The 11,276-nt window shown below is 38.7% G+C and overlaps 1 protein-coding gene across 4 annotated transcripts in view; it reads left to right on the forward strand.

Moving 5' to 3' along the window:
- Window positions 1-11,276, forward strand: part of LOC137967375 (BRCA1-associated RING domain protein 1-like) — a 46,267-nt gene that overhangs the window by 12,255 nt on the left and 22,736 nt on the right. For 3 of the 4 annotated variants that reach the window (XM_068813917.1, XM_068813914.1, XM_068813915.1), the window contains 7 exons: window positions 3-197; window positions 554-675; window positions 3,614-3,694; window positions 5,532-5,707; window positions 9,155-9,275; window positions 10,032-10,088; window positions 10,557-10,620. In XM_068813917.1, coding sequence (XP_068670018.1) covers window positions 3-197; window positions 554-675; window positions 3,614-3,694; window positions 5,532-5,707; window positions 9,155-9,275; window positions 10,032-10,088; window positions 10,557-10,620 — 816 coding nt within the window. Of the gene's footprint in view, window positions 1-2; window positions 198-553; window positions 676-3,613; window positions 3,695-5,531; window positions 5,708-9,154; window positions 9,276-10,031; window positions 10,089-10,556; window positions 10,621-10,709 lie in introns of all 4 variants that reach the window. The other variant, XM_068813916.1, reaches the window with a different exon arrangement.

Below are 11,276 nucleotides of genomic sequence, written 5' to 3' on the forward strand. Positions count from 1 at the left end.
AGGAACCTTTAAGGAGAATGAAGACCTTGGAGGTGGAGGCATGTACACAACCAGAGCACAGAAAAGACCGCTGCAACAAGTGCAAATGCAGCCTTTGGGATCTACCTGTAGTAACTCTGGTCAGACAGTAATGACTGATAAAAAGAAGAAAAATAAGAGAGCAAAGGAGAATAGCAGTGACACACCTGCTAAGCAAGGTAGCATGAACATGTCCACTGTAAACAGTTTGCAGGGAAATGCAAAATAAAATTAATGCTACAATTATCATTAGCAATTCAGGGGCCAAAGTAAACTGTTTTGCTTTTTTGTTAGGTGTTGTAACAAAATTAATGCCCATTGCACCATGTGAATCCTACGTACAATTCTCAACCATGTTCAACTGGGCCATTTGAAAACATGGTTAACTGTTCAAGTTTTGCATTTGGCTTAATTAATCTCAGCCCAGCATTTTCCTATCTTCCACAGTTTTCTTAGTTTACGGGTGATTGTCATGGAATTATTATTATTGTACTTGACATGTGTATTTTAGATTTTCTTATTCATTAACTTACAGGGAGGAACAACAGAACAGTTCCAGCACAGAATGTCTGTACTTCACAGACTTCCACATCTAGTCTTTCTGGCATCAAGAGAACTAAACATGGAGAAACCCCACTGCATGTTGCAGCCATGAAGGTATGACACTAAAATATTATTGTGTAAAACATAATGTCAAAAAAGCTGTAGCAAAACAATGGAGGCACCCTTTGAAAACCAACCTATACACTATTCAAGATTGTTATAGTGACATTTAGTCAGACACTTCGTGTTGTTAACATTAAACACTTGACACTAGGAACACTCTGTCAAGGGACTGTGTGCTCGCTTGCTGTTTATTGGACATGTTGACCTTTTTGTTCACGACAGTTAATTAATTGTTTTGTGTGAATACCTTTGATTAATACAACACAATCAAATTACAACAAAGATACACGTATCTTCAGTATTACACTCGTGGAGCACTAAGGCAAGGGTGGCTTGATTAGGTGAAAAATCTAAACTGAAAGACGAAAAAAAAATATAATGATAGATAAGAAGTGAGGTCTACTACAGTAATTATACGAATACCTGGATATAAAAATTATGTACATAAAAATACAATCATGCAAGAGTACAAAGAAAAACTACAAAAGAAAAACATGGTCGAAAAAAAAATTACAGATGAAATACATAATAATAATAATAATAATAATAATACTAATAATAATCTTTTATTAGCTGAAGAAGAAAATACAATTAAAGACATTGCAACAATAGGGAAAAAAAGAACACTAAATTATGGTTAAAAGGAAGCTGGAGCTGGGGAGCTAAGTTAACCTAATAATAATTTAATGGTTTTCTAGTTAGCTCCCCCGGAAAACAGTAAAATAGGTCATATCGAGAGCTTAACTCTATTATAATGTACAATAATAATATTTTTATTAAAATAAATTTAAGACAAACAAACCAACTTCTTAAAGACATGTTTCGGTATTAGTCATGCCTTCATCAGTTTAATTTAATTTAGCTACAAACCACTCTCTTTTATACACGTTACGGCAGCACTTTTCCAAGGGTAAAGGGTAAAGGGTTAGTGATTTATCTTACAAAATTTAACATTTTAATTTCTTTAACTTTCAACAACCTGACCCGTGACTTAAGAATTACCACAAGCGATATTACCTTTTGGCTCTCATTTCGTCTTCGTCCTTCAAGTTCCTTGAAAGTTATAACAAAACTCACATGTCGTTCAATTATACCCACTGAGAGGTGACAACAATTTACTTACATTTACTACGACTCGGTAATCTAAAGAATAATGCAAGATACGAAGTAAAGACAAAGTGGTTTTTGTTTGAGTGTCGTATAAGTGCTGAAACATACGCAATTTATAAGGTCACTCGGAACTCACGAAGCAAATTAATGCATCGGTGATGCATGGCAGTTTTTATTGCACACTAGTGTGAAATTTCTGTAGGCAATCACCGAGCTGTACAAATCCAAGTCAATTCTAAATTCATTTTAGATACTCAATTAAAACCTCTGTCCATCTCACTTGTCAAAAAAGATTTGCAAAGAACGCAACCCAGTCTACAACACATACAGTGGACCAAGCAGAAAACATTGCTTTCACTTCATCCCCTGTTCTCTCTAACCCTAACCCTAACCCTAACCTTAACACAGAAAAACTTGAGCACCAGATATTATTCGAGGAAAAAAGTGTCATTTTGAACACGGGTTGCTGCTCAAAACCTCGCTTGAGTGGGGCTTAGTTCACTTAATAGGCTAACTTAATCACTTAGCCCAACAATAGACAAATAGTGTGTTCACTTAAACTTGGGGGTACGTTCGATTTGAAATCCATTTTCAAAATCGCGCTCTTTCTAAACACAAAATTTATTTGGGGATTTTATTAATTAATTGCACTCATTCTCTACATTTCAATAGTGAACCATTTTTGGATATTGTGTTCATTTGCAATGCTGAAAGATCAGAGTCTTAAGCTCTTCATGCAGATTTTCGTAGCGAATGCATCCACAAAGTACAAGCGTGACAGACGATGGATGATGTTTCATCTGAAACATGTATTGTCTTTATTAAAAAATGAACTTCAAAAACATTGTGTGGTTCATCAAAGCTTTATTATTATTATTATTATTATTATTATTATTATTTTTGTCGTTGTTGTTGTTGTTGTTCTTTGATTTGTATACATTTTCCCTACTAGGGCCAGAACCAAACCATGTTCCTAAGGCACTAGAGGAATGTTTGTTCGATTTACTTGATTGAGAGAACCTCTCTCAGAATGTGTGTTGTTACCAGAAGTGCTGTTTTTTGGATTTCCTGTAGGTTGTGATTGCCTGTAGGTCCTGTAGGTTGTGATTGCCTGGGATTTCGCGGAGATGTATTATTTTTATTATTATTATTATTATTATTATTATTATTATTATTATTAAGAACTGTACACAGATGCGTCAGAGGCTCTAGATATCCTTTCAAATTACGTGAGGTCTCGGAAGACTTTACTCTCGCTGTAGCTGGTCTACATTTGTACTCATAATTTTAGGCTTAGGTTTTTGGTTACCTTTTTCTTTAGAAATGCTTAATTGTCATTTTCCCATTTTTAAATTATTCACATATTGTAATCAGTTTTCTATCGTGAAGATATAATTTAGTTGTTAAAAATTTTAACTAATTTCGATATATAGTTTAAAATTGTAAATATTTACTAATTGTTTTGATAGTGGAAATAAAGTTGTTATTATTTATTATTATTATTATTATTATTGTTATTATGGTATTATTATTATTATTATTATGGTATTATTATTATTGTTATTATTATTATTATTGTTATTATTATTATTATTATTACTATTGATTTTTGCAAAATGGATTGAAATCTGAAGTTCGATGATGGCTGTGTAACTGCAATGATGGGGCTTGATACAGTCTGTCAATTGAAAGTAATTGGGTACACATTCATAAATCAATATATATTTTGCATCATTTTATTTCTGAATCATTTTCCGTTTTGTTTTGTTTCACAGTTTAAAGAAAGCCTAGCACCTAATATTAATTTTTACCCTTGCAGGGTTGCGTTGAATCTGTCAGAAAGCTTTTGACTGAGGGAGCGGATCCCAACACTAAAGACTATGAAGGATGGACTCCATTGGTAAGAACAAGTAAATATCAGGGGCAGATCCAGGATTTTTCTTAGGATGGGGTGCATCACAAAGGAATGGGGTAGCACACTGGTGACTTTTTTTTTTCTTTTCGCAGAATACCATTTGTATTAGAAAGCCAGAAAGCCAGAAAGCCATAGGTCATCTCAGGAAGGGGGTACACACCCCCTGCACCCTCCCCAGTGCTCGACCTTAGCGGTAGTCCACTAGTCCTGGACTAGTGCAAAATGCTTCTGAACTAGTAGAAACTTAGAACCACTAGTCACAGGACCGGTAACTACTTTGTAATTAGTTTTTGCAATGTCTAAAAAAAATACATTAGGTGAAAACAAAATACACGTCTTGTAAATGTTGTTTCAATGCGTTCCTCGCAACGTTTCGATCGCAAAAACATATAGTCCAATGCGAGGACTGAGGCGAGAAGACTAAACAAAGCTGAGGTTGGGACTGGGCACTAAGGAACTCCCAGCCGACCATCCATCTTTGTCTCGACTGCCCGTGTTCTTATCATGAAGAGATTAGAGGCCTATCTTTTTAGTTCTAACAACAGAGAGTATCCAAACAAACGCCATAAAGAGGGTAGTGGAGACGCAGAAAAGACATTGGAGACAAAAGAGAGCAAGAGCAATGAAGCGACCAAGAAATCTTCATATGACCAAGAGGATCGAACCATTAAAGTTAGGCATTTCCACCCTGAATGGAAAAACACTTTTCCTTGGGTTATTTACAAAGTTGGCGAAAAGATATTGCAAAATGAATAATATTGCCATGCTGCAATCAGGAAGGACTACCAGAGATTTAATCAGGACTAGTAAATTTTCAGTTCAAGTAGTCCCAGGGCAAGCGATCAAAAAAGTTAAGGTCGAGCACTGCTCCCTCTACATCTGCCCCTGAAAATTAATTCATAAGTATTCTGTATATAATTTACAGGAAGATCAGTCTGCAATTTAAATACATTGTGGGCTAACATTTAAGCGATATTGTATCAGAATTTACAGGGGTATACATGTGATCCAAATACTGAGTTTCTGTTGGTGTCATTTTCATGAAGAATGAATTAGTTTTAACAAAAAGCTATCAGCCCTTTCCTAAAATACCATTATATTAAAAAAAAAAAAACAGGGCAAGTCTCCCTTTCATTAACTTTGTTCCTGTGTGAGTGGCCCATGTTGGCGTCTTCTCTTGATTGGCTGGCATCTGTGGACTGAAATTTTAACATGTACAGTACTTTCTGTTTACCCAATACCACATTTTGCAAAGTTTTGGAGTGTTAAAAGATAAACCCCTGCCGGGAGACAAAATTCCATGGGATAGCCAACAAGAACATTGTGAAAACACAGAAAAGAATATTGTTTATGTGAATCGAGAGACCAGAGAGAAGAGACTTCTTCACAATAACTGAGGGTATTCACTGCCCCCCCCCCCCCCCTCTCCCCAGCACAGAAAATGCAACATTTTTTCTGGGGAGGGGGGAGGGAGAGGGGAACGACAAAGATTATGCATGGTACGAAATCTCCCATGAAATTTAACCTCCATTGTAGCTTTGCTGCAAAAAGCTGTAGCTGGCCCAATTGCTAGTATCATTATTTCTGTAAGGAATGGATTATCCTTGATGGAATCTTATCCTTTATTTCCCCAACTACTACCCTCAAATCAAAGCCTTATCTAAAAGCAAAAAATATTGATAATACTGGCAAGACTAGTGCGACTTTGGAAGAAACGCTTCATCAAAGAATGCAGTGCTTATCCCAGGATTATTACTACTGTATTATAACGCGAGCAAGAGGGCCTCTGCTTTAGAGCAATAGTTGTCTTGTTAACTTTTAGCACGAAGCCTGTAACCATGGCTACCTGTTTATTGTCGAACTGCTATTGGACCATGGTGCCATGATTGACACCCCAGGAGGGTCTGATCATGACACACCCTTGCATGATGCCGTCACCAATGGAAGACTGGAAGTTGCTAAGCTGTTGGTCAGAAGAGGTGCTCCTCGGGACATCCGGTAGGAATATTGAATAGAATAATTCCTACTAGAGAGGAAACATTCTTCTTTGCCAAATTCTTAAGTAGTTTGTTTCGCAATGAATTAAATTAGATGAGTGACAGATCCGTTTCAGCTTGTTTACGTGTCATCGTTTTCTGGTTATGAGGAATATATTATACATAATGAGCTGTGATTGCTGGATTGCTTCCATATTTGCCAAACTGATGGTGTGACCTGGAATTCACCCGGACAGTGCAAGCATCCATTGAGCTACTAGGTCTGCTTCGCGATATAGGTGAAATGCGTTTGTTACAGCTAATGCGTTGGTCATTTTGAGAGTAGACTGCCAGCAGTCCCTTCATAAATCAGTCGAGCGGCCTCCTTTTCTGAGCCAGTCGTGTTTTGTCACGCAAACAAATAAAATGACCGAGGGAGGCTCGGGAAGAGAAGAGAAAGAAGGGACGGCACCCGTTGCCGTAACCGACGCGTTCAGAATTTCCCGTTGCAACGAGAAATTCGGATGGGTCCGTTGACAATACATAGCTGTCAGATTTTTTTGACGAGCTAATTACTTCTTTTCAGACTGTGCTTCGATTTTTAGCACGATATGGCTTTTGTGGTAGATTTCGATCATTTATCCCTTCAAATAGGAAACCTTGAACACAAACAAGAGCAGAAACTTGCGGTCGAAGTTCCCCTATCGGGCAAATATGTTATACCTGTGCAGCGCTACCAACTAGAACTGGTTTCGGCAAGACCGTTATTTATAAGAGCTTTGTCTACGGGTGACCGAAATCAAACGCTATTCGGTCGTGGTAATGGTTTCTTGTTGCACCATCACCGAAGACCAGATTCGGCTAAACGATTATCTATGGGTAGTTGCCTTCGAGAAGAAAGGGAATTTCTTAAAGGAAAATGGCTTCAAACAAGTATTTAGACTTGCCACAAGTCGACCTCACGATAACCCCAGAAGTGATTTTTCGTACGCGAAGTGAATGAGAGAGCGACGAAGTCGCGAGAGGTCGACTTGTCTCGCTTGCAAAGTTTTCATTTGCGTCTCGCGCCAAAAAGGGGATGACGTCATTCGCAAGCCCTGAACTTGATAGCGCAATCCGACGAAAACAGTCGAACATGTTTGTTTCTACGAAATCGAATGAGGAAATTTGTTAACTTTGTGCTAAAGGTATCAGAAACAAAGATGAAATAAAACGAAAGCTTTCTTTCAATCTCGAGTCGCCGCTTGGAAAGGAGATCTCCAGTGCTATTTTCTGGACCAACACTTGTTCCGTGATTTGTGCTGATAGAAACGAAAGACTAATATATTCGAAAGATTAGCAAGTAAGGGAAAGCTTCGAAAAGTCAAGAAAGTCAATTGATTTCACTCATGAAAGATCAGGTACGCTTCAGGTGTAGGAGACGTACTAGACCGGGATTAAAAGATGCATCTTAGTGAAACCTAACCTTACCATTTAGCGATGCAATGACTCTCGTCGATGAATACACATGCATTTTAAAATTTTTTGTTCCATTCGACGAAAAATGTGTTGATAGTCGTTGATAATCGCCTCGGGACTTCCAGAAACCCGTTTATACTTAAGATTTTACATGTGTAAATGTGTTGTCTCCTAAATAGCGACCGACTAGAGACCAAATCTTTCGTGAGTGAAATCAGTGGAAGAATTACGAAGACGATAGCATTGCCAGCCGCTCTAAGTGAACGACCAAAAGCGTACGGGACTAGTTCAAAGGTCAGACTTTTCCCAGCTCCGGTTGGAGAAGACACAAACAGATCTATGCAAGACAGATATTCTTCAATTATTTTCCTCTGATGGTCGCGTAATTTGGAATATCCGGTAGCCTTAGTAGCATGTTTGAAAATCACGCTTCACTGCGTGTGGCAAATTTTGATTGACAACTCTATCCCCTGGGGTCCACGAGGACTACTCTGATTGGCCTAGCTCAGCGACCCGTTTTTGGGTCGCTAAATTGGCGCCAATCAAGTATGAAAAGTCCTTCGTTCCGCGAGTATCTAAACGAAGGACTTTTCGAAAGTCTAACAAGTATTGGGTCATTATTTCTGCAGAACAAGCTCTCATAAAATCTCACTTCAGATTTTATGATTGACGAGTCGTCCGTTCTAAACAAGAATTTGTCGTTGATAGTTGTGGACGAACGTTACACCCGTCGAAACTTGCCAAAACACTCCAACATTCAATTTAAGATTTATTCTGCAAATCCGGCAAAAATCTAAGGCCTCTCTCTGCTTAGCTTTCCTGCCTGTAAATACAGTAGTTTTTTGGCAGTTTCCTTCCCGAATAGTTGATTGAATTCGACGTGCACATAGATATTCCCACGCCGTTACTGTAGTTATTTGAGTGTTCATTTGCATTAGCAATAAAAAAGGCGGGACCATCTGTCATATCACCTTCTCTTATTAGATTACGGTAGCAGATTCGTTGATTCTGAACGCGTCGGTTACAGCAACGGGTGCAGTCCTCTCTTTCCTCTTCCCAAGCCTCCCGAGGTCATTTTATTTGTTTGGGTGACAAAACACGACTGCCTAGGCTGCCTCAGAAAAGCCGGCCGCTCGACTGATTTATGACGGGACTGCTTGCAGTCTATTTTGAGAGGTTCAGCCTTTCGTGAATTTTAAAGGACATTCGATTACCGACACCGGATGCCCATCCGTAGTAAAACAACGACTTACAATGTTCGAACTTGAAGTCCGGTGGAGGACTTGAGCAGGTAACGATGCATTAGTATGCCAGTGTAATGTATAAACGGTTGATGCACATTTTAGTTTCCGGACAACTTGGAGCAGTTTCTTCATGGGATCAATAATACGGACTTTTATTTTGGAACGACGGCCGTGTAGTCGCCTTCTTCATCGTGGCGTAAGGTATAAGCTCCCAAAAGTTAGACCGTGTGATTTTAGAGTTTTATATTCTTCCTCTGAGACTCGCACTTTGCAAGTTTGCAGGAAAAGAACATAGTTGGTTCTATCATTCTCTTATTGTTGTTCATGTTTTTCTTAAGTGTGACCTCCATGCAGTATTAGTTTGTTTGCTTGCAAATTAGCCCTTTTTGCCTCATTCCTAACTTAAAATCGAAAAGAATATTTAACCTTGAACAGGCAACAAGGGCTTATTTGCAAACAAACAAGAGAATACTAAAAATGGTGGCCATTTTGAAATAAGGTGTGTGACAGGGATCGGAAAAGGAACAGTGATGACATTTAACCAACCTCGCGAGTCGTGGGAAGAAGCTTTTAATAATTCTAGTGAAGGGAACATCTTCAAGTGTGATTTAATGCGTTTGGCGAACGGCAATTTGTTATGATCTCGGGGCTTATTAGTTTTCTTCTCTCCACAGCAATCGATTGAGTCCCAACATTATTGTCAATCAACTGGTAATATGACCATCGTTTCCTGATATCACTGAAAATATGTAATTTGAACATCCTAGAAACAAACAAGGACTCATTCCAATGGATTATGCCAGAACTGAAGAAATGCGAACCGTCTTGTCCACATCAAGCTTTAAAGTGGACGACAGCCAGGGATGGGCACAAGGGCTTATTGGAAAGGTCAGTTTGAAAAAATGAGGGGCTAAACGCTTGAATGTTAGCGTCCAATAAAAAAATGATTGTCCACGGCTCTTGAAGAGATTTTCAGGGCCAATAACACAGATAAATCATTCAAAACAGTATGATTAGAATGTCAACTTGCACCAGGCAGATTCGTTATTTATTTTCAGCAAAGAATTGAAGAAATGGTTGGAGCAACCGCAAGCCATAAAATGGTACATTTAAAGACGAAAAAATCTTGTTTTACCTTTGTCGCGTATTTAGAGCCTTGACGACAGTGAATCTTTCTTTCATTGTCTCTCCTTCAAAAATGTTCCTACCAATCTAGTCAAAAGATACTTTCCAACATTATACAACACGAACAAGATGGGATAATCTAGAAACACGTACCATGGCGTACAGAATTTTGAAGTGGCTTTGTTGCTAAATTAAACTCCCTAATGGCAACTGAGCAGATGAAGTGGAATCTACCCACAACAAACTCACCGAGTTGGCCAGAAAAGGACCTGAAACCTGACATTTCGTGCTTTAAGACGGACGCCTTGTCCTTTCCAACCCGGGATAAGCTCCACTGAGCTATGGGAACGCCAGCGACTCGTGTGCGACTCTCCCCTCGGTCTAACCAGCTCACATTCGATGTCCGGTGTTCTTTTAGAGTAAAAAAATTAAGCAGCTTAAAACGTTTCCCCGACAAACGCATCTGATTTGAAATCTTAGTTCTGACAGCTTCTGATTCTTGTCCATTTTGTTTTTCAGTTTTCACTAGATTCTCCTAAAGTTCTACTCGGAACTGGTCTTAGCCCCGAGCAGAAGGTAACTCCGTCATTCCTCGAGGATCGATAGAGGAAATTTCGTTGATTATGCCATAAACAGAAAATCACATGATTCTTGCTCGATTCGGAACTTTCAAAATTTGACTCGTACCTTTCACTCGAGTTGGTAAATAACCAGTCAGATATCCAACAAGTGGGAATGGGAATAATTGTTCAGACGTTCTGAACGTTTGCTTACTTGGAGATTTTCGCTTTCCACTGCAAGTATTTTTTACTTTGCCGCGATGATACTGTATACGAGATGATAACGGAGATGAAATGAGCCATTCAGAATGCGAGAACCGTTGTAAGGTTGAAAATTTAACAAAGGAAGATAGTAGATCGTTTCGGTTAACTTTTCAGTGACCGAGACAACTCTCTTTATTTAAAGCTCTTTAGCTTATTCGTTTTACAGAGGGATTTTGTTTGGTAAAAAGACTACTAAGTGAAAGATTTGTATCTTTTTCAGGCAAATCTTCAAACCTGTGCGGTCACCCTAAATGCAGAGATTGTTAACGAATTCTCTCTTTTGGGTGAGTTGAAAATGTGGTCGCCCACGCGACATTTGTTGCGGAAGAAAAATATTCCGAGAAACAAATTTGTTTCTTTTTTTTATTTTCAGCGACGTTTTTCTGAAATATTTTCACTCAGATTTACTCCGAGTATCAGCGAGTCAGTCACCATTGATGAATACACTTCTTTACTGTTTTACTGCGGTTTAAGAAACGACAACGCCAAACTGAAAGCAGTGATATTGGGGAGCTTAAGCAACGACAGCGGCGACGGCAACGAGAACGTCATTTCAAAATATAAATTCACGTTATTGCGATCACTGCGTGACTTTAACCTTTTTAATGTGACAAGGGTGTGGTAGTTCCTCAAAAGTGACACTTGTCGAAAGGTCGCTTCACTTAAGGGAAAAAATGAAAATTTGTCCACAGAAACCATTTAATATTTTTTTAGGTTCACCAACAACTAGCATTTTTTTTAACTGTCGCGGGCTCTATGCTGCCGGGCTCGAAAATCGAGAAAAAACAACGTGTGAATGGACTCGTACCCGTTCCCAAGGGCTCTTAAGTACCGTGCTTTTTTCTCTAGGGTACTTTACAAAACTTGTACGTGTGAACAACAGATTTCGTCTGGAACCGGTACTTGTTTCTACCCGAGCCGTTCCTTCTCTTTTGACGTG

The sequence above is a fragment of the Montipora foliosa genome, chromosome 8 (assembly GCF_036669935.1).
Source record: "Montipora foliosa isolate CH-2021 chromosome 8, ASM3666993v2, whole genome shotgun sequence".
NCBI classification, from domain to species: domain Eukaryota; kingdom Metazoa; phylum Cnidaria; class Anthozoa; order Scleractinia; family Acroporidae; genus Montipora; species Montipora foliosa.